The sequence below is a fragment of the Fringilla coelebs genome (assembly GCF_963513975.1).
Source record: "Fringilla coelebs genome assembly, chromosome: 28".
Taxonomy (NCBI): domain Eukaryota; kingdom Metazoa; phylum Chordata; class Aves; order Passeriformes; family Fringillidae; genus Fringilla; species Fringilla coelebs.
The window spans coordinates 2663912-2688000 of NC_140054.1; the positions used below are offsets into that span (position 1 = coordinate 2663912).

General features: G+C 40.1%; 1 protein-coding gene across 3 annotated transcripts; it reads left to right on the forward strand.

The window, feature by feature from the left end:
• Positions 1-2308: 2308 nt before the first annotated feature.
• On the forward strand, positions 2309-24015 carry HNRNPR (heterogeneous nuclear ribonucleoprotein R). 3 transcript variants are annotated; one of them, XM_084222859.1, is made up of 11 exons: positions 2309-2431; positions 8495-8660; positions 10932-11050; positions 11468-11575; positions 12142-12255; positions 14322-14498; positions 15476-15611; positions 16685-16890; positions 17586-17735; positions 19812-19933; positions 20125-24014. In XM_084222859.1, exons 1-11 carry the CDS (start codon positions 2357-2359, stop codon positions 20735-20737), a joined length of 1986 nt encoding a protein of 661 aa, XP_084078985.1. In that variant the 5' UTR covers positions 2309-2356; the 3' UTR covers positions 20738-24014. The 3 variants fall into 3 exon arrangements, with proteins under 3 accessions (XP_084078985.1, XP_084078984.1, XP_084078986.1); XM_084222858.1 differs by having other exon boundaries at positions 2310-2431; positions 8492-8660; positions 20125-24015; XM_084222860.1 differs by lacking the exon at positions 8495-8660 and having other exon boundaries at positions 2324-2431.
• The last annotated feature ends 74 nt before the right edge of the window (positions 24016-24089 follow it).

Consider the following 24089-nt stretch of genomic DNA (forward strand, 5'->3'; position numbering starts at 1 on the left):
ACATGCTAGAGCTGCACACAGGGCTCCACAGAACAAGATATTTACTGGAGGTGGGCACATCTGTAACATATTATACATAATATGCTGCACTAATGATTGGTCAGGAGAAGAAGTTAGAGCATCAGGAAATGTCATATTCCATATATAAGTTAACAGCTAACCTACAAATTACAGCAGATTCAAATCTGTCATCTTGCTGCTGATGTGAACACACGGGAATTTCAGCCCAGTGTGGAAGAGAAGTGACAGATTGATGGGAACACCCTGAGCCTCAGCAACCTCTGGCCACTGAACACGGGAAAACATCAACAGGTTGAGGAGTAAATATACAGAGCTATGGAAAACCTGTATCCCTTCACTTCCTTTGCTCTGTTCCCTCACAGGTGCTGAAGGAGCAGAGCAGGGGGACTGTCCTGCCCTCCCAGCTCTCAGCAGCTGAGATTAACCCTCTCCTCGGTTCCAAGATGATTTTTGTTTTGTCTTGGCCCAGGACTAAATCAGATCTCACACGTACCTGTTCAGCTACAATCACAGAGAGCTGTATCCCAGAATGAGAGTCTCATTCTGGGATTTTCTGGCAAAAATTAAAATTGAGAAATCTAGTAAAAATTTAAATTTCATTATCTCAGAGAATCTAGGGCCTCCTCTCAGGCACTGCTTGCTGTCTGGCAGTAACCCAAATACCTGCAGGCTATAGCTTGCTCCTGGCTAGAGGTGTCAGATCATTTTGGGCTGAGGCTGTAGTCTGTACCATGAGACCAAAAAACAAAGCACTGCAAAGCACACAGAACCTAGGGTGGGAGCTGCTAGAGATATTGTAGAAATTATTCTCAATATGCATTTTGCTCATTAGCCTCATCATGTTCAGTTGCCAGCTGACAGGACATATGTCATTATACTTCATAATTCATTCCTAGATACTATAGTATAAAAAATTTAAGAGCTTTACAGGACATTCATTAAGCACCACTAAAGATGCTCAGCTCCCTCAATTCCTCTCAATATTGCAAGAACTCCTTTAACCTATCATTCTTAACTCACAGAAAAACCACTGCAGTGAACTGGGATGAACAAGGCAATGAATGATTACCCCTCCTTCCATCTTTACACCACAGCAGACCCAACAGCCAGCACTGAAGAGCTGGCTCTAATGCCAAATCTCAAGAGGGAAATCACTAAGGCAGTGCCAATTCCACAAGAGAAGCAGCATGTCTATCACCAGACTGGTTCAGCAAGACAGACTGAACACCTCCAGTATCTGCACAACCTTGCCTCCAGCTTCTGGCTTGGAAACATTGGGCATCACATACCAGTTTTCCCACAAGTCCCACATTTCCAGTGGTGGGATATCTCACACGATTCACCACACAGACACACCCCATCTTCAGGAAAGTAGTTCTGGGGTGAAGGTACTGGAAGAACCTTCTCTGAGAGAACACGAGCTGCTACTTTAGTTCACCAGACTCCAGATGCACAGTTGGCATGACCATAGGAACACACTCAGGCTCTCTGGGTTTAGTTTGACACAGCACTCTGGGACTCAGCCTGAGCCAACCCAGCACACATTGACTTGCACGTTATGCAACAGCATGACAAGCACGTGAAGCCAGCACACCACGCTGCCAACAGGCCGATTTCTTCCTGACTTATCTATTTATTGTGTCCAGCCTGCACTCATCGAGAGCCTCATCAAGAAAATCTGGCGAGCAGGCAAGTAAGGTTTAATCACCGATTAATTACAGATTAGCAGCTGCAGAGCCCCGCACGCCAGTGTCCTGAGACGAGCCTGACCCGCAGCTCCCGCAGCCGCATGGCTTCTCCTCCTTGCCTCGGGCCTGGAGGGCAAAGCGGCCAGACCCGGGCCGGGGCTCACACGCGACAAGGCTCGGAGAGCGCGGGAGGCCCCACGGGCAGTACGGGCCGTGCCGGGGTCCCGGGCGCACGGCGGGGAGCGGGGCCGGGGGCAGCTCCGGTACCCGGGGTCCCGGGCGGGGAGCGGGGCCGGGGGCAGCTCCAGCCCCGGCGTCGCCCCCTCAGCACAGGCCCCGCCCCGGCGCGCGGGGCGGAGCCGAGCGCAGCGGCCCCGCGCGCTCCCTTTGTTCGGGCCGCGGGAGGTGCTGCCCCTTTAAATGCCCCCAGTCCGGCCCTACCGGCGCGCCGGGTGGAAGGCGCCCTGCGATTGGTTACGGCGCCTCCCTCTCATTGGCCGCCGGGAGGAATGGCGCGTCCCGCCTCTCGCATCTCATTGGCTCCGCCGGCTGCCCGTCCGGAGCGCGGGTTTCTGAGTGGGCGAAGCAGCGGTCCCTGGAAACAGTTCCGGGAAACCCCGCGTGCTGCCGGGGTCGCGCCGCCGTCCATGAGGAGAAGGAGGAGCGCGCGCCATTTGCCGTCGCTGCTTGGGCCCGAGCTGCGCCGCGCCGGCCCCGCTCCGGTGAGTGCCGGGGCCGCCCCGCGGGGCAGGGGCGCTCCGCGGCCGCGACGAACCCTCCTGCGTGGGCCCCGCGAGGGGACGGGCAGCGCGGGCTGCGGGCAGGCCCGGCGCGGGCGGGGACGGGCCCGGGGCGCTGGCGCGGCGGAGCGGAGGGGGGCGGGGGCCATCGCGGGGCTGCTCCGCGGGCAAAGCGGGCGGGCGCGGGAGCGGCGCCGGGGAGGGGCCGGGGGCGGGCCCGGCGGGTGGGGGTGGGGGGGCGGCCGGCCCGCTCCGCCCAGCCGTGCGGATCAGGGTTTTGCATGTGACGGGCGGCCGGGACGCGCCTCTCCGGGGGCTGTGGGTCGGGTCGGGTCCCTGCTCGGTCCCTCCGGGCCCTTAAAGCCGCACCAGCCCCGGCTGTTGCGGTTGCGTCCGGTCCGCTCTGCCCGCGGGCACAGAAGAACGCTCTCAGCGGCAAATGCGTCGCTGTCGCAGCGCGCCCTCAGATCTTGGGTAGCGCATGATGTGGTGGAGCCGGGAGGGACAGCTGCACCCACCCGCAGCGCTCGGGTCTGCCCTTCCTGCTTCCATTGAGGGAATAACGCTTGTCGAGTACTTAAAGGGGAAACTGTCCAAAGTTTTGTTGTTAAGACATTGTTTTTCCTGAATTAACTTTTGTTGAAAGCCTTTGCTAAATCTTGAAAAGTTTTGCTTAAATGCATCGTTGTTGAGAATACTTTTAAAATAAGACTTTATTTACTCGGTCTGAGCAGCCTTGTTGCCTGTCAGTATTTGAACGTGCTACTTAAGTACATTATGTGTGCTGGACTACTCTTTTTGAAACAGTGTGTTGGCTTCCCTTTCCCATGTTTATGGCTCTAAAGGATCCCGCCGGCACTTCGTGCTGAAAAAAAAATGAAGCTGATGCTTTGGTTTTTTGATTTTTTTTTTTTTTCCCTTTGAGACTACACCTAGCAGAGTTTTTTGGTTTTGTTTTTTACTTGTAAGAGTAATCTAACAAATTTTGCATCTCGCAGTGTAAGGTTTTTTGTAACTTATGCAGTATAGTATTTGCAAACGAGCAGTGTCTGCTTGAAAATTTTGCATCCTTGAAATTGTATTTCCCACAAGCATTACATGTCCTTATCTCTCAGTTTTTCTGTCTAGGTGAACACTGTTAGAATAATACTCGAGTCTCCTGCTGACACTCAACTTTCTAGTTCAGTCAAAAATCCCAGTACTCCCTGCTTTGTTAGACAGACATCTGCAAAATTCTTTGAGGATGAATTCTTTAGAACAAAGCTCATTTCTGTTGAAGTGTTTCTTGGAACTGGAGTACCAGGAGTGTTGTTTAGTACAACCCAGCTGTGAATAGCCAACTCCAGTGAGAAATGAGCATGGGCAGACTTTATGGTTTAGGTTAGCAAAACATTGGAGTTGTTGGTGCAGTCAGTGTTTTTTCATGGCGCTGATGGGCACCTTGCTAACCTGCTGTGCTAAAGTCATCTCCCAATCATAGTTGTGTGGGTACTGATGCAGAGTTTGTTTCTCTCTGGGCTGTGCTGGTCTCTTGCTTAGCATCATACTGGAGGTTCTCACATTTTTCCAAGGCTGAACTGGAGAACTGAGGGTGCTGGCTGCATTTTGGCTTACAGGTAGTGAGAAGTCCTGGCTACTGTGTAAAGGTCTTCAGGCTGTGATTACTTCAGAATAAGGTTTCATGCAATTCATGCCAAGAAACACCTAGCATATCATAATTAAGCTATTAAAATGTGTTTTCTGTGATTCAGTAAGCTTAGGTATAAAAGAAATGGCCATAAAGCCTTCATGTACAGAATGAAGGGCCCACCCTTTTGTACAGAAATATTTCTGAACAAGTGAGTTTTTAATAAAACCCCAGTTCAGACTTTAAATACGAATTCTTATTTTCCCCCCACTTGTCTGTGGGGGCCTTGAGGAGAGCCTTCTTGAAGTGTGAGGCTTAACTATAGGGACTGCATTTGTTTTCTTTTGGTCAATTAAAACAACAGAACCAAACAAATATCCCCCAGACTTCCTTCAGTGTTATCTTTAACGTGGTTTAACTGCTTGACACAGACAATATGTTGGTTAGGAGTAGCAACATAAGCAAGTTGAATGACTTGGGTGCAGAGTTTTATGTATGCATTAGTTGGCTTCCTGTGCACCTGAGCTAAACAAATTCCATTCCTGCATGAAACTAAGTTTTCAGCAGTAAAACCAGTATTGGTGTATAATCACTGTGAAGTTTGTTATGGTTGTTTTAGATATTGCCCTTTTGCCAGAAATTTTCTGTTCCTTCTCAATTAAGCTGTTCCTAAGCATGTTTTGAGTTAACTAGACTGAATTTATAATTAATTGGATGGAGTTATACTTAGATAGTCTGTAGGTGGCAACCTCTGTTAGAGGCATGGTATAAGATAAAGGGAATGGTAACATCATGGCTGTTTATCCAGTGATTGTCAGATTAAGGCTGTGATCAGGTATCTCTTTCCAAGATGCCATACACTGACAGGACTATACCTCTGTTATATTTTTTATTTTCCAGAAAAATTACTAATTGAGCCATTTAAGTTATGATACACTGGAAGCAACTGTAGTTTTAACTTTCTACTTGTCATACCAGAGCTTAAAAAAAGGGCTAGTAACTTTGTAAATTACTCTCGAGATGCAGGAATTTTTGGGTGAAAAATAGTAAACAGCTAAAAACAAGGTTTTTATCATGAAGTATTTAGTCTTTAGCAAGGCATTTTTTGCAACAACAGTGTGAAACATGAAACAAGACCCCTCTGGTATGCAGTTAGGAGGTGTGAGGGTAGGCAACATCTTGAGCACCAGTGAGAATTCTCCTTGCCTATGTAAAATTGTTCCCGATGTCTATTTATTACTTCTGCTCATTTGGTAAGCATGGTTTTGTGTACACTGTTCTAAATTCATCCATTTCTGCATGTTTTAAAAACAAGCACATATCCCACATGTACTTATATACATAATTCTTTACTTATCATCCACCCTTGAAGTCTTTCCAATTCAGGCAGTCTCCCTCTTTTCTAGATATTTTAATATTTAATGCAGATGAAAACCTGAGTGTATGCGGGTGCTGGTCTGTCATAGGCTGAGTCACATGGACACACTGCGCATGCAAACAGAGATAGCACTCCTCTTTACCATGCTTTTAATATCTTTTAGAGCAGAATAAAAATGTTGAAGTAATCATTGTGTGTTTTACTTACTAGATAAAATTCAGTTTAAAATATTTTTCTTGTTAACTACAACTAACTGATGTTACCTAGAGGGAGAGCTAAACAGCCTTTTTCAGCCATGACTTTCACCCACGTATCTCTGCTGAACTCAGAGGGAGGATTCAGTGTTATAAGAGATGCAGTTTTGCTTGTTGGTGATTGTTGTGGGAGAAAAATCAATTTAATCTCATATTTCAGGCCAAGCTTGCCAAGCCATTAGGGGATCTATTGCTATATCTGTGAAAAGAAATACATGTCTTCTGGATGCTCTTGGTACCTGAATATTCTGGTAGCTGTGTCACTTAAGAATTTTCTACAGTATATTTCTTTAGGAAAACCTTTTAAATTAAGTTTGTGTAACTGGAAATAGCTAACATCTGAACCCAAACTGAACATGCATTGTATTTGACTTTAGTTCTTTATGAACTAAATGTTAAGCAAAAATAAACAGTACAGTTAGTAAATTACAAAGCTAGGTATTAATTTACATTGCCTAAAAGCCTACTTTAAAAAGCCCTTGAGCTGTGGTGCTGTGCAGTAATCTGATTCTTAGGGGTTAGATATTGCTCCACTGGTACATGCTTGTGGTGAAGGCTGATATCTTTTTGTGCTGCAAATCTTGCCTGTCAGAAGTTTGAATCACTACTCCAGAGGAGATGTTTCTACCTGGGCACAGCATAGCTTGTCAAGCTTTTGTTCACTTACAGGCAACACTGAAAAAAGTGTTAAACTTTTGGGTATGTGACACTTGGAAGCTACTCTGGATTATCAAAAAATTGTCATTGAGTGTCACCATAAGCCCTTGTAGTTGAGAAGGTCAGAGAAATGGCTTCAAGTAAATTTTCTGTGTTTATGTGTTGCTGTAGCCTCTCAGTTCATTGTGGTTTGGTTTGGGGTTTTTTTTCTGTTTATAGAGAAGACAGGATATGTGTAATTAAATGATTTTATAAGGCAGTAGGAAGGTGAACACAAAAATGCCGTCCTCTTTATATCTTTATTGTGTGTCTCACCTTGTGAGTTTTTGAGAAGAGGGGTTGAGAATAGTGCTGTACCCAAAGCATTTTCGGTGTAATTAAACCCCCTCTGCCCTGCACTGTTTCAAATTTGAGATCTTCCTAAGGCTGTCTAGCAAGCAGACGTGTAGCTGAGTTTTGCCTTCTGTGATGTTCATAACCTACAGAAGATTGGTGTTCATTAGTGTTTTGATAGTTAATACCTGTAAGGATAGGTAAGCATTATTGTAGCTTTAGGTAGCATTTTTTTTCTTCTGTAATTAGGCTGTAGTTGCTTTTAAGTAAACTGAATTGGTTAGAAAGTAATTTCTCTTTGTCAAGTAACAGAATGTGTGTGTGTGTGTATATATATGCCATGTAGCTATGGAAAACTTCCTTTCTTTTCCACACTAATGGCTTAAAGAAGTGGCACCTGACAGAAACAGTGTGAGGCTGCTTTACATGTCTCTAAAATTGCCCTTCAAGATAAGACAGCTTTAGTAAAATCATTACTGTCTGAAGAAAAATGATTTGGTTTTTTTCTTCCCTTGCTCTAGCTTGCAAATCTTCATAGGATATCTTCCAGCCAGTTCATGAGCTGTAGTCTGGAAGGGTTGGGTGTTCAAGGGACTGTTAGAGGTGTGCTTATGCTTGGAGACTTGTTTTGCAGCTTAGTAAATAGCTTGAGGCCTCAGCATTTTTTAAAAAAACCTGTTCTTGAATCATCTTCATACCTGTATTCCAGTACTTAATTGCATTGCTCCAGCCATGCTGCATTGTCTACCTGGTTATCATTTCGCTGCTGCTCATCAACTTCTGCCCATCTTTTAAAGCCTGAGGCTTGTTTCATTTCTGAACCTAACAGCTGATCATCCTTATGTTCTCCGCCGGGTAGTTGAATTGTCTCTCGTCAGCCTTTTTATTTGAAAGCACTGAATATCAGCTGGCTGGCTAATTGGGAAATTGAAACAGTCTTTAATGAATTGGGCAAAGCCCACTGGAATTGTCTGAGAAGATAGTTGTACATTTTTCAGTGCACGTATTTGGAATCAGTTTGTTAATTCTGAAAGCAAGTACTTTTATTAATATAAAGAAATGAAGATGCTGCAGTCATGCCTTCCTTTTAAACCAATAAGGGATATATTATTGAAATAGTAGCTGTGATTTGTACAGCTCCTATTTGAGGGAAACTGAAAGCATGGAAACTGTTGCGTTGCAGCTTCAAATAACAATGTCCATCAAAGTGCAATTTTTCTCTTTCTGTCCTTGAGATCTGACAGCGTCGTGAGAAAGCGTGTGGCTAGTCTTGTGCAGCATGTTGGGTTTGAAGGAAGACATGGCGACAAGCCAAGCAAGTGGAAAAAAGTATTAACAAGAAACAAGTATTAACATTTTTATACCTTAAGCTACCCTGCAGGGTTATGTGTTCACTACATTTTAAACGATTGTTTTAAAACTAGCGGAATGGGAAATGGAAATAGCATTAGATCTTCTGAGTCTTTGCTGAAGGATGTTACTGCCATGTCCCCATACATTCTAGCTGCTATGGTAACCAGTTAATGACAATCAGTAGATGGAGTTTAGACATTGTTATGTACATGAAGTACATTTTTAAAAAGTTATGTAAATTCTTCCATGTACATTTTCCACAGTATTAAGGGTTGTATTTTCTTTTGAAACTTAGACCAGCTGCATCCAAAAAGTATTAAATAAAACTTGATACAGGTGATTTTGCAGCATGTATACAAATTAGTTTAGATAAATCATGCATTGTCCTACAAACTAGTTATTTCTGGCTTATTGTAATATAGCTCCTGAATTTTTTCCAGCAGCATAATAAAATGGCTAATCAGGTGAATGGTAATGCGGTACAGTTAAAAGAAGAGGAAGAACCAATGGATACTTCCAGTGTAACTCACACAGAACACTACAAGACACTGATAGAGGCAGGCCTCCCACAGAAGGTGGCAGAGAGACTTGATGAAATATTTCAGACAGGTATAATATGCATTTCTTGTTTCTGATTGGTTATGAAAGTGAGGGCATACCATTTTCAAATTTTTATAGATTAAGATTTAAAAATTCATTGTTTTTGATCTGTGTAGCTCTGAATGTTTTGCTACTTTGATTTCCCTAAAGGCAAATTGGGTTTGACATTGACTAATTACTTGACACATCCTTGGAGTTGTATGTGATATCTTAGTTGCTTTAGGGCACAGAACACTAGTTTCTTAGACCACAAATGAAGGTGTATGTTTCTGCATACTAAACTGTACATTTTTTTTTTCTTCAGTCCAAATCATCATTTTGCTTTTATGTTTCTACTGTCACTGTCACAGTGATTCTAAAACACTCAAAGGCTGGATAGGTGACTTAGTGAGGGAAGCAACTAGCTTGTCTTGCCTGGGACTACATTTGAATTGAGTCTGCCTGTGGATTTTTTGTTCTCCCTAGTTCTGAGTGGACAGTTTACTCCATGTTGGTTATTACACTGAAATGTTCAGCCTGACACTAACAAAGTTGAGGACTAAGCTATCTAGCAACTTGAGTAATACCTTGCTGGTAGCAAGTGGTCTCTGCAACTTCTAAAGAGGTTTCTTCATATACAGAGGTTTTCCTATTTTGTTTTTATAACCACCCTATTTTATCTTATAGACAGAGGCTTTCTTTTCCTTTTTAGAGTGTGTTCTGTGAACAGATTTACAAGAAGCAGTAGAACTGCTCTATGTGCTTATCTTGAATGCCTGGGTGGCAAAATGACAGTTTTTGTTGAAAAGTGTTAAAATTACCCTGATCAAGTGAAGGCAGTTCAAAACCAATACCTTATCAATCCTCAGTGTGAAAATGGCTCATGTGGGTGATGTCTTTTGGAAGTCATTCACAGTGAGCTTTCTTCAAGCCTTTACCAGCTTTTATTGGCTATAGAGATGCACTTTCCAACTGTGGGTCATGATGACATGCACTTGATGGTCTGAGAGAAGGTGTAAATAAATACCTGGGCAGAGGAACTCGTGGGGTTCTAACATGTGTTGCAGTTAGGTTGTGTTGTGAGGAGTTCTTAAGGAGTTTAAAAGCTTTTTAGCCCAGAACATGACTACCAAGTATAATTCCACTGCATGAGTAACCTGAAAACATTTATTTACACTTCATTAATGCCACTGAAGATGTTTGAATTGTGGAGGGGCTTGTCAGTGAAGCAAACTACTTTAGACACTTGAGCCAAATTTGGGGTTGAATTTTTGTCTGCCGAAGTCTTCTATGAAAGATACAGGTGCCTTCCAATATGCAGGATCACTTCTGAAATGTAGTCCTTGGGCTTGGCACTACTGTGCATTTTCCAAATCAAGTAGCAGTGAAATAATCTGTGTATTTTGGAGATCAAGCTGTTGCAAAGTATGTGGAGTTTAGTATTGATCCTAAATTTGACTTTATGATTTTAAAAGTGTAAATCTCAGTCTATATGTCTGACTCCACAACTGATGCAAGTGCATTACAAAAGGGAAAAAGAAAAACCCTGTAAAGATCCTTAAAAAGAAATGCTTCAGAACTGGTCCAATGTTTCTTGGGGGAGTCTGTACCTGTAAAATTAACATTAGCTTTTCTGGGTACATAGGGCTCAAAATAATAGCTTTTTGAATTCTGTCTCTTGGAACTGCATACAGCAACAAAATAAGTTTAAAAAGCCCCAAACACTGTTTAAGATTCACATGAAGTCCACTGACTCCTGCATTTTTGAAGCTGGAGGAAAGAGTGAACAAATCATTTTTGCTTCCTGATATTTTGTGGGGTAGAGCTTCCTAGGTGTTTGATCATCAGTTGGGTAGGTCCTTTTCCCCATACAATAGGATACTTGTAATGTTCACCTGTCAGTTTACTCTAAAACAGCTCAACTCAAGAGAAGGAAGTGTGAAACTTAAAATGAGGGATAAACAAACAAAATTCAAATCATTAAAAGTGAGCCAGAGTTCATTGTTTCAGACCCTGGTGTGTAATACTGCTTTTATGGAGCAGATTGCATTCCTGAACGCTAGAAAACTGTTACACATGGGATATGATCTTGCACGTCAGTTAGTGCTTAGGTATATACATTTTAATTTAACTTTTTCATTGTACTCATATTCTTTCATATACTTGTGTAGGAATATATAATTAAATGTATAATTGTGTTGCTATGGAATGTAACTTTTTGGCTTTAAAAGCAAATTGCATAGTTCTTAGTTTGTATGAAATTCAATAGAAATCTGTAACTTCTTTATCTTTAACTTTTAGGCTTGGTAGCTTATGTCGATCTTGATGAAAGAGCAATTGATGCTCTTAGGGAATTTAATGAAGAAGGAGCCCTCTCTGTATTACAGCAATTTAAAGAAAGTGACCTGTCGCATGTACAGGTAAGGTGAGAGCCCCAGGAGTGTGAGCACATAAGTATAAATAGTGTTCTGGCACCACTGGCAGGGGAGTTGTAACTTAGAAATTCACTGATGTTGCTGTGTTTCAAACCCAAATAACAAGTCTGTTAAAAAATGCCTTAAATGTGTAGGTATTTGAGCACAAAGCAAAACCTCCCAGATAATAAAAATATGTGTGTAATTGAGAAAATAGGTTAAAATGCTTTTTGGAACCTGATGACTTTTTCAATCTGACAAGTTTGTTCAATTAATTATTGTGTTTTCCTGAAGGATTCTTTTGACATTTGATTTATTCCATTGACCTGAAGTTGTGACTTCATGGTATGGAGTGTAAGATTCAGTGGATTCCCAGGGCTTGTCATACACACAATTGAATCATTTTGTAAATTGTATCTACAGAACAAAAGTGCATTTTTATGTGGAGTTATGAAGACCTACAGGCAAAGAGAGAAACAAGGCAGCAAAGTACAGGAATCAACGAAGGGACCAGATGAAGCAAAGATTAAGGTAACCCTTAGAGATCCTGGTTATGCTGTACCAGTTGACATGTTACTTGTACATAGACTGAGTATGAACTCCAAAAGGATCAATAGCACCTGGATAAGTGTATTCACACTAGGCTTTAAAGAACTGCGTGCATGATAGAGATTCTGTAGAGAAGGGTTGTTGGAAATGCAGCTCTTTCTGATCACACAGTTGCCAAAGTTTAAGCTCTATAAAAACATTGATACCTGTTTGAGAGTTGTCTCACTTGTCAGCTGAGAGTTGTTCTGTGCAGTTGTTCTATACTTCTTGGGGTGCTACATATAAAATGGAAAATAAGGGAAAAGGCAAACAAGTTCTTTGCAGTGACTTTGTAATATAAAACAAAAAACAAATGCTGCTGTTTGCGATAGCTTTTTAAAGCCACAAAATGACAGAGGTTTTTGTAGGTTTTATCTCTTCATCTATATCTTATCAGGTGTGGTAAGGAGCAGATAAAGTATTGCTTATCTTGGAATGCCTTTTTTGTTTGGTATATTTTAACCCACTGCCCTCTCTCCTGTAAGTAGTCTGACTTTTTTTTTTTTCAGGCTTTGCTAGAGCGGACTGGTTACACTTTGGATGTAACTACAGGACAGAGGAAATATGGGGGTCCTCCTCCAGATACTGTGTATTCTGGTGTTCAGCCTGGCATTGGAACAGAGGTTGGTATAGACAGACTAATCTGATAATTGCTTTGTATACTTATGCAAACTCATAAAGAGGAAATACTTGAAAATAAACCATATTGCAAGTTTAATGTATTGTAGAGGAAAATAATCTTCTATGTGTGTTTTAATCAATATTTCTTACTCCTCAGTATTCTGCAAAAGGCAGGAAGACAGGTTAAACTGGAGAAAAAAAAGATGTGGAATATACTAAAAAACTGTTATTTCAAAGTTAAAACATAGATAGAAGAGTTTCAAAGACTTTTTTTTTCCTTCCAAAGGATGAAGTCTAGTCTGTAAGCAATTATTTGGAAATTTAAGGTTGTGGCTGAGCCTGTGCATCTTCCTAGCAAGCTGTGAGCAAATTTAGGTTTGGTTATGAAAATGCTTGAACTGTGTATTTCTTCACTTAGCTTTTCTACAAGGTTTCAGTCCCTTGCAGGTTGTTTTGTAATACATGCTGAACACTTCAAATACTCTGTCACACTGCTGTGTGTCTGATACAGGAATTCTTTCAGAGATTTTTCTATAAACCACCAGACTAGATTTGAGAAAACAATCAGTCTCCTTGATATCTTTCAATTTATAGATAAGTGTTCCATTCTTTGAGATGCTGAAGCTCATGTGTTTATTGTCAAGATGATGTCAAGAAGTATCACAGTAAGGATTGTTTCTGAAGGGAACATTCATATTCCATGAAGGAAAGTTAATTTAGTGGTGGTGGTAAATAATTAGAATGAGTCCTGTGTGTATAACTTCTCAAGCTCTGTCTGGGTCTGTGTGCTCTATGTTAATTGAGGTGTTGTCTTTAAAAGCTGCAAATGAGTTACAATTAAGTGTTCTAGAAGTAATGACAATGTAAATATCTATCTAGAGGAATACCTTAAGCTTTCTAGGGAGATGGTGGGGAAAACCTTTTGGCTGTGCCATTAAACTTTCACTTAGTGTGATGAATCACTTCCTTTCTTTTTTTTCCCAATAAATAATATTCAGTCAACATTCACATTGAACTGAGAGAGGCTAAGCTTTTAAGAAATGTTCTGGAAACTGAATTTCAGGAATATCTGTATAACATGAAGTATCTAGAAGCGCTACCTTCTTCCATGTTTTTCAAGTTAGTCATATTCTCCTCATGAGTTTGTTTTATTGGTGCTTAATATGGGCATGCTGAGTGTCTTTAATTCTGAAATTCTGCTGTGCCTTCAGTGTGAGGTACAATTATGACAAAGCCTTACTGAGAAGGAAAATGTTGACTCATGGCTTTTTTTTTCCTACAAAAAATATTTGAAGTTAAAATAAATTTATTTTTATTTTAATGGGTGTTTGGAACGTTTTGTTTGTATTAACAAGGAAGAGGTTTTGAGACTTTGGAGAGCTGCAGTGATTAAACAGTTGGGGGCATCTTTCTAGGGAGACCTCAGCTAAAGATATTAACCTTAACAAAACTTAACCCAAGTTAATTGTATGGGACAAAACCACAAGAACTCACAGGTTTGCTTAAGTAAATATCAAACATTCTGTTGGTGGAAGCTGAAACAGATGCAGACGAGAAACAAGACTACTGTATATATTAAAAGTGGAAAACATGCATCACACAATTAAAAGGAAATCATTATTATTAAATTATTTTTCCATCTCTGTAGCTTTCCAAGGAAGAGTAATTTACAGAATGATTTGAAAATACTGCAAGAGCAAGGAAGTGCTTGGCCTGCTTTAACATATGATACCCAACTAGATAGTCTGTAAGGTCTTAGTTTTTAACTGCCAAAATTTAAACCAGGTAAGAACCATTTATCTCTTCAGCAGGGGAAATTCACAGCCTCTTCAGTATAAATAACAAACCCAGGTTTTCTGTGTGTAAAACCTCATACAAATGGCAGGAGGATTAGAGCACTTGTGACGTGCAATAACATCAGCTGCTGTGAAGGCTGCACTGGTGACTGCAATGTTTCTGCTCTGCTGTTTTATCTGCATTGTTCTTCCTTTCCCAGGAATTTCCAAGTGGTAAAAATAACCTTGTATTTCTGAAAAAGCTTTGTTTCAAGTGTCCTCTTCCTTTTTAGGTTTTTGTTGGTAAAATTCCCCGAGACCTTTATGAAGATGAATTGGTACCACTCTTTGAGAAAGCTGGTCCGATTTGGGATCTGCGTCTCATGATGGATCCTCTTTCTGGTCAGAACAGAGGTTACGCTTTCATTACCTTTTGTAGTAAAGATGCAGCACAAGAAGCAGTCAAGCTGGTGAGTTAACTTTCTTCCAGACAGGTCAAGACAAAGTAAACAGCAAACATGTTTAATTTCTTAAGTAATGAAGTCTTCAAAGCATCCACTGACAGACACAAAATTTTACTTTCTTAAAAATTGCCTCCTGATTTCATTAGCAAATACAGATACTTATAAGACTGTTATCTACTGTACCTTACTGTGACTGATCAGAGTACTTAGGTGATTGATAGGAGCCTACTTGATTCCAGCTTTAATCCTCATTAAAACAAAGACCATGTCTGTCTTGAATGTTTTTTTAAAGGTTGAGTTCTTGTACCTTTAAAGGCCTATTGGAGTCTTTGTTTTCAGAGCAGTCCAACTGTGAGTACAGGCATAAAGCAGTGGACTAGATTTTTTATTAATGGAATTTTTAAATCTTGATGGTAAAAGTTTTTAATCCTATCGTATACAAAGTCAAAAAAATGCCTGCTGTTGTGGGTGGGGCAGAAGCCAGGTCACAGACTGATTTAGACTGTTGATTGTCTTGGCAAACCTTCTCAGTGTTCAAAGCAATCCAAGGAAGGAGGAAAAACTCCCAGTATCTTTAATGCCATGTATTTGCTTACTGATAACAGCAGCAGCAGTTGACTGACAGCAGGGGAAGCAGTAACCAGTTGCTAGAAAGATCTTTCAAGTCTGAGATAAACAGTAGGTGAATAAATTCATGCAATGCAATTTGTATATGGTCCCATGTTCTTCCTGTTACTGCAGGTTTTTTTGTAGCTTTCCATTCAACAAGACTTGTGAAGTCTGTGGAAATCCTAAGCATGGCACTGTTCTCCAAGTAAATGCTGACACAAAAACAGCTGTTCTAGGAATTCTTTTGCAATGCCAATTCAATGTGCTATGTATAAAAGTAGTAGATGATAAAGAAAATACCTGAGTTTATGATTTGGGAATATTTTTATGCATAGTATTGTGGATAAAACAAATCAATGGCTTTGTTTTTTCAGTGTGACAACTATGAAATCCGTCCTGGAAAGCACCTTGGAGTATGCATCTCCGTGGCAAACAACAGATTATTTGTTGGGTCAATTCCAAAGAACAAAACTAAGGAAAACATACTGGAAGAGTTTGGTAAAGTCACAGGTAAGACTTAATGAGTCCCAGAATACCATTTAGTCTCTGCTTTGTAGGTCTAGTTGTTTGACAGATGTGTTCAGGTATCATTTACTATTTTCAAGTGGGATTCCAAGTTTGACTTTGTTGGAAATTTTATATATGTACTCTATCTTAAGGTGGAGTGTGAAGGACTCGTGTTTGTTTTGGTGGTTGTTAAATGAATGATGATGTAACTTTACAATTAGAGGTGAAAGCAGCTCATATGAACTCAAAAACCAGCACACATGAACTCTGAAGAAAATGAAGGTTCCAGTTCTGTTACCTGTTTAAACTTTCAGTTGAAGGCTCTATATTTGTGACTGGATCTACAGGAAGTTCTGCTGTCAACATGGAGAAGTTTTTGGCGAGCCTGAAGCAAATGTATTCCTGAGTAGTGAAGGGGAGGAGGGAGTACTAAATTGGTTTAGAGGGAATATTATGAGAGAAATAGTTAATAACAGACTAATTTTTTTGTCCCAGTTTTTTCAGCATTCTCCAGTATGTGCAGCAAGTAGGAAGAAGAGAAGTCAGCTCATCAGTGAAAGGGTGCTTCTGCCTTAGATAAGAGATTGAGTCACTTGCTCTTGTTCCTGTAGGAGAGCTTTAACCTCCTGCTTCTTTTTTAGGATTGCTATTTATAAGTACTTAGGGAAGTGGTGAAAACAGAAGGTGAATATTCATTTAGTTCTCTCTCATCTTTTGGAGAGAGGTGGAAGATGTTCCTTCTAGGTTCTGCAGGAGGCAGGGGAGAGGTCATGTGTTAGTGCTGGCTGCCTTTCAAAGATGTAAAAAGTGATTAAAAAAGTATAGGAAACTTAGACTGTGTGAGTTGCTGAGGTTGATGTTTTGCAGAGCCTATTCTGAGGAATTTTAATTGCTAGGTGACATGTTTCTGGGTAAATTGGATGAATATCTGCTATTTGTTTTGCTTTTCTTGTGCTCCCACTCCCTTTCAGGTGTAAAATTCAAATTCACTACAAAACATGAGTGAAGGCATTTTAGGGTAGACTCTAGATTTTTACTTTCCTTTTGAAGCTCAGTACTAAAGATATGTTTTTCAGAGGGTTTGGTGGATGTAATTTTATATCATCAACCTGATGATAAAAAGAAGAATCGAGGATTCTGCTTCTTGGAATATGAGGATCACAAGTCAGCAGCACAAGCTCGCCGACGCCTGATGAGTGGGAAAGTAAAAGTCTGGGGAAATGTTGTTACAGTGGAATGGGCTGATCCAGTAGAGGAACCTGATCCAGAAGTCATGGCAAAGGTCAGTGAAGGCTTCACTGGATGTTCTTGTGCTTTGGAAGAATTTTCTTTATGCCTTAGTGACAAAGATTTGTTGCAGCTGAGCAGGGCTAATTTTGAGGCACAAAAAGCAATTAGAGGGCATTTTCACACTAAGCTGTGCCAATGGTGTGGTCTGAGCACCGTGGATGAGTTGCCATTGGAAGATGTTGGAAATGTGCTGTTACTAACTGCTGTTAACATCTGAGCTAGTCCTGTGCAGGGTTATCCTGCTGGATTCACACATCAAGCTGTGCATTTTCTGCTTTAGCTGTAATCAATACCAGGTAGGTATTGTGTAAAGCTATTTTCCAGAGTGAGATAAAGGTGAAGTTCAGCAGGGGGAATGATTATGTGCATTTTATCCCAGTGTTCTGGGGTAACTCCTTGCTGTCCTTGAGGTCTGTTACTAAAATTTTGCTGGGATTTGTGGCATCCCAGAAGCAGAAAATCAAAGTTGGATATTCCTCTGGTTATGGAAAGGAACTGTGAAAGGAGAGAAGTTGTAGAAACTTCATACAGGTAACTACAAGGCTTTTTTTTTTTTTTAACAGATTCAGAATTAGTAAAGTTACCCAAATTTCTTAATGCAACAAAAAAGGAAATAATTACTAGTTGGTTGTTTCTTTTGAGGTTTGACTTGTAAAGATTACAGCTTTGTTCTCATTTTTTCTCCAGGTTAAAGTTTTATTTGTAAGAAACTTGGCCACTACTGTGACAGAAGAAATTCTTGAGAAATCCTTTTCTGAATTTGGAAAGCTGGAAAGAGTAAAGAAGTTGAAGGATTATGCATTTGTTCATTTTGAGGACAGAGGTGCAGCAGTGAAGGTAGGTTAATTATTCTTTCTTGGTTAAGTTGGTGAGAGCACTTTATTTTTTACACATGGTTTTAAGAAATTTCTTTACAGTAAATACCTTGGTAAGACAAACCATAGAGCCCATTTACTAAGGTTCCCATTGTGAGAATTTCAATGCTAATAATTTTGTTCCTATGATTTCAGTAGCTAGGAGGATGTGAAACTTGAAAGGACAAAACTGTAGCAAGTTAACAAGTAGACTGGAAAAGAGGTGTAGAGCAATGCAGGAGAGTCTAGAGAAGAGGAAAAAAAAAAAAGATGAACCTAGACAATTTTTCTGAGGAAACACTGGCAGAAGGTATCAGTTGTCTCTCAAAGACCCCTGTTTAAAAAGGCTGTGTGTAGTTTTGGAGTGACAAAAGTATCAAATAGAAATTGGGAGGTAATTAGAAACTGCTTTGTGAAGGAGAGGTGAGTGGTGTTGGCGACTCTTAAAGCATTACCTGGTTTTAACTCTGCGTGTGCCCAAGGTTTCTTCTCAATGACTTGTTAAATACTGAAGATTATTGTTGTAAGCTTCAGAGTTCTCTTCCTTTGTGTCCATGAGCTGTTGAGAAGGTCATTAATGTCTGCTGACTGTGATTCAGTATATTGAATTCTGTAGAAATAATTTCATCTGTCTTTTAAATCCATGGTTCATGGGGGAAGGAGAGTAGGAAGTGGTTTTTTTTGGGAGTCTTGAAGCAGATATATTGCATGTGGTGTAGGTGGCTACATGGACAGTTCAAAGGCTCTGTAGTTGATCTTCTTATTAATGATTTTATAGCCATTTAATTGCTTAGAATTTTACTACACAGGAGATTAGGTTTTAGAATAGTCTTGATTATGGCTTTAAGATGAATATCACTTGTACTTAATGAGGTTGAGGTTGGTTTGGATAGGTTTAGACCATGTCTGAGGGAGGACAAGAAGTTGTTGAAACAAGGGGTAAGTGAGCAGACCTCTGGATGTGGTTTTCTGTAGTATGTCTGTAAACACTCTCCAGCCCTTTCCAAGTACTGTTACCTGATAAATGCTCTGTTAGATTTCAGCATCTGGAAACTTGTAGCAGCTGAGAAAAAGACAGATCAAATGCATCACTAACATTCACCTCAAGCTGGAAACTACCACACCTGGCCCGTGTGACTGCTTCATGGCCATTAAATTGGCTTGTGAACTTTGTGAGATATTTTTGTGTGTGGATGTGTTTTGGCTTTCAATGAAGTTATGGCATTTATGTGTGGAATGTGTGGAACTGGCTCATTGATTTACTGATTTTTATCAGTAATAATGTGGAAATAAATTGCCACCATTTCTAATGCTTTTGAGGCACATAGATGTACAGACACAAAGTCTTCATTAATGCAAATATTAATACCCAAAAAAGTTTAATGCAAAGCAGATGACTCCAGGTGAGGAACTGGGGGGTTTAGTCCTAATTGTACTTTGTGTATTAAGTTCTCCTTGTGGGTGCACTTGATAGTAAAACATTGCACATTAATTTTCTGGAGGATTCAGGGCTTGCTTGATGAGCTCACGAAGTTTCAGTAATCTTCTTTGTTTTTTTTCTCCTCAAGTATGTGTCCTCAGAACTACTTGATTTTCTCAGTCACTTGACTCACATTCAGGTTCCTGGAAACCCCAAATGTAACAATTCATTCTCTTGTGTGCACATGTTCTACCAGGCTTATAAGTGCAGTGAGTGTTTATGTCAGTGTGAGTAGTGAGAACTTGTTTATTTCTGAAAGGTTTCTAGGAGATACAGGAACATAAAAACTGATGGTGCTATATCTGACTTCATCAAAATAATTCTTAATATGTTTTAATCCTCTTTTTTATCTTATGATATAAAGAGTATATTAAAAAAAATATATTGCTTCCCTGTAACTGGTGAATCAAGTGGGACTTGGAAAAGTGATGTGTAACATTCTGTTTATGTAGCACAAAAGCAAAGCACATGGCACAGCTCAGCCTGGAGCAGCCCAGCTGTCTGGTTTCTTGCAGTAAGTTTTAGTTCCCTTTGAATGGAAAAAAATTTTTAGTTCTTTTTCTTTTAATTTTTGTACAGGCTATGAATGAAATGAATGGGAAAGAGATAGAAGGGGAAGAAATTGAAATAGTATTAGCAAAGCCACCGGATAAGAAAAGGAAAGAACGTCAGGCTGCCAGACAGGCCTCCCGGAGCACTGCGTGAGTGTCACCCTCGCACCGTGGTAAAGCTGCACGCTGGAGTTGTGCTGTGGAACAGGGGCTGGTCTAGAAGAACTGAATGACTTGACTTTTCTCCACTTTGCATATTGTTAATCAACAAGGGCAAATGTATAGTGTATTTTGGGTTGCTTTTGGAGAGAAATAATTCTGTGCTTCTTTTTCTTTACTAGGTATGAAGACTATTATTACTACCCTCCGCCTCGCATGCCACCTCCTATTAGAGGCCGAGGCCGTGGAGGAAGAGGTGGATATGGCTATCCCCCAGATTACTATGGCTATGAAGATTATTATGATGATTACTATGGCTATGACTATCATGACTACCGTGGTGGCTATGAAGATCCCTATTACGGCTATGATGATGGCTATGCTATAAGAGGAAGAGGAGGAGGAGGAAGGGGTGGGAGAGGTGCCCCTCCACCACCTAGGGGGCGGGGAGCACCACCACCAAGAGGTAGAGCTGGCTACTCACAGAGGGGGGCACCCATGGGACCGCCGAGAGGAGCCAGGGGGGGGAGAGGGGGCCCCGCGCAGCAGCAGAGAGGACGCGGTGCTCGTGGAGCCAGGGGCAACCGTGGGGGCAACGTAGGAGGCAAGAGAAAGGCAGATGGGTACAACCAGCCTGATTCCAAGCGCCGTCAGACCAACAACCAGCAGAATTGGGGCTCCCAACCCATCGCTCAGCAGCCGCTCCAGCAAGGTGGTGACTATGCCGGTAACTATGGTTACAATAATGACAACCAGGAATTTTATCAGGATACTTATGGGCAACAGTGGAAGTAGACAAGTGAGGAGGGATTGAGAATATTGGAAACATAGAATTGGCTATAGCTCTACATCTTTCAAAAAAAAAAAAAATTGGCTTAATGTTTCATCCTTCAGTAGCGATTGGCTGCCATTTGTATTGGGCTGAAGAATCACTCTATTGTGTATATACTCGAGTCTCTTAGTTTTCTTTTTTCATAAACGCACTTGGACATTACTGGGCTTGCAGAATTCCTGAACTCCTTATGGGGTCTCAGCGCTTTTATCATTTTAGGCTTCACTTTAGCAGTTTAAAAGCAGGAATGGCACACTGTTCAATCATGATTTTGCAGAACCTCTGGTTTTGGACAGTTTCTTCTTTTTTTTTTTTTTTTTTTTTTTTTTTGGATTTGGGATAGACTACATAGGAGTATGCTGTACATAAAAGTAAAAGCTAGTGCTTTGTCTTAGTAGTTTTAAGAAATTACAACAAATTAAGTTTTCTTGTATTGAAAATAACATGATTGTATGTTTTGCATTCCTAGAAGTAGGATAACTGTGTTTTTAAATTGTTATAACTTCACACCTTTTTGAAAATCTGCCCTACAAAATTTGTTTGGCTTAAAACGTCAAAGCCGTGGCAATTTGTTCCTTGATGTGATTGTATTTCCAATTTCTTGTTCATGTAAGATTTCAATAAAACTCAAAAATCTATTCAAAACATTACCTATTTCAAATTCAATTGTGTCCTAAAACATTATTTCATTGGTAATTCTTGTGAAAAATATTGTTTTCAAAGTATAACTGCCTATGTGAGTGATCAAATTCGTGCAAAATTTCCTGTGCTTTCCAACATGTAGCACTGTGGACATCAGACTGAAAACTAGGAGAAATTACAGACAGCCCAAAAGGCACTCACTGTTTAATTGCTGTTCAATAATTTATCGGCATCTAATTTTGAAACTTTTTATTCCTATTTAAAAGTGTTGAATTGTATCCAAGCATTCAGAGATCTAATTTAAATCTAGTCTTCTAATGTAATGTGGAGAAGGAAGCAGATCCTACAATGGTGTTAATTTTGTTCCTTTGGTGATGTCCTGTGGAGTCCCTGTGGAGGCTGTTCTGGTAGGATCCAGCCTTATTGTATAATTGAGTGTACAAACACACAGGGAAATTATTTTGATCTCAAGCATCTTAATCTAATCTCAAATAATATTTGACTAGGAATGAGAATTACAGCTTGGGTGCTATGGCACGCTAAATTAATTTCTTGCTATGGATAACACGAACATACTCTCCAGATTCTGCTTATTTCTATCTTGACATTTTAATTTGATGTTCTGCCATGATGAACAATTTGCCTTAGAATTCTCCTGCCTTAAAATAAAGGCTGTTAAAAAGTTTAAGACTTTATCTTTTGAGGGCATTGCTAGCTACATTATATTATGTGTTGCTTTGACCCTTGTCTTGGACATTCCCAGATGTCAATTTTAACTGGCAAATCATGACATTACTCTTGTGTTGCATCTAAGCCATTCTGTACCGCAGTGAAGAACATTTGCTTCTCAAGAAAAGAGAGAAACAAACGGATTTATACTTTCTCTAAAGAAAACTATTGCCGGACCTCTAAATATCCAAATCCAATACATTGCTCATACTTGATTTACAGCATTCCAAACACAGACTATTGAGGAAGTTAAACTTCAGTGGTCATACTCCTCCCTTTGTCTTCTATTCCTGTCTGGTGTCTCAAGTGTGTTATGTCAGAATATACCCAGTAAGATGAGCCTCCCCACACTGCTATGGATCTGGAATGGGATTGCAGGGTTTGAGTTGTGACCTGAATCGAAGATGTCTATCTGCTTCTCAGAAATGGGTTTGCCCATGTCAGGCTCTTCTAATTAATAGAATTGGTCATAAATAGCTTAAAAGGGCTTTTAAAAAACTCAATATCTAGTATGTTGGGGTTTGGGTTTTTTTTTTTTTTCCCCTTCATAAAGTTAATGGAGCCAAATCATGTCCTCTCTGTTTCTTACCTGAGCAGTGAACTCAGAGGGCTGTTGCCTGAGTACACTTCAGGCTTTTACCTGAAGTGGATGTGGTTTGTAATTCTGTTCTTACAAAGTTTTGCTGCCCTATCCGTATGACTTTCTGGTAGTTATACAGCTCTTGTAGTGCTGAGCAGAACCCTGTAGTCCCAATAAGTATTGGCTTTTCAGTATTCATTGTAAAGGGGATCTAGTATAAGGAGCTTAATTGGAATCCTATTTCAAGTCCTCTCCATCTTGGAAGAAGGTAGTGTTCCCATATTGCACGTAGCTAGGAGAGGTGAGGTGCTAGTAAGTGCTGTGGGGGAGTGGGGAGGAAGTTAAACACCTCAGTTATAGTGGTTACAAAAGAGCTGAGAAACAAAAATGTTAAAATTGTCTTCCTCAAGAACTGTAAGGTTGCCTCTTGTATTTACTTTTCCCCGAATCATCATTTCTACTAGTAGTTTTATTAAATATGTGGAGCGAGCTATTAATTTTTATAATTGAAAATCCTAACAATTAATCTCAGTAGAAGTTTATATTTGCAGGATATACCAAGTTCTTTGATTTACATGGTTTATGGCTACTCAAATTCACCTTTTAAATTTGCAGCAGTACTTTTACTTAATCCTTAGATAATGTGTGCTACAGCTTACTTGAATAGTGGTGTGTGCTGAACTTGAAGAACTTAATGAAATGATGGAAAAAAATTATCAAGCAAAGATACTGTAGTACAGTGGAAAGCTACCATGCCTGACTCAATTGAAGAATTTCTCAGCACAATTTTGACATCTAGTTTAAAAATAAATTTAAATTTACTCTTGTGCATTTCTTTTGATTGTTTCTTCAGTATAACTTAGCAAAAATCCTCTATAATATGTTGAAAATGGATTTCAACTTGCACACCAATATTCAGCTTTTATGAGTGTCCTGCTGGCATTGGAGGAGGAGCCATGAAATGGAGTTTTAATAATCATTTGATCACTCATTTATAGCAGTTGCTTAAATGTCTGTATTGATAAGGTGTTTGACTTAAGAAGCAAGTTACCAGACTCCTAGCAGTTCCAAAACTTGAGCAAAATACTTTACAGCTACTGTGTTATTATATACTTAATTTCACTTTATTAACAATTTAGTTTACTAAACTCAACTTAAAATTTTAGTATTTCATTCAACATAGTTTGCATTTTTTCAAAGTGTTTTCTAGCAATTGTTTATTTTTAAATCTCAGCTTCTGTAGTCTGATTATTAAAGAATGACAACTGCATTGCTTAAACCTTTCCAAAATAAACTCGAAGTAGAAGATCACCGCATGATTTTGGTGACTCTGTATAAAAACCTGACCACTTTTTGTCCCTTCT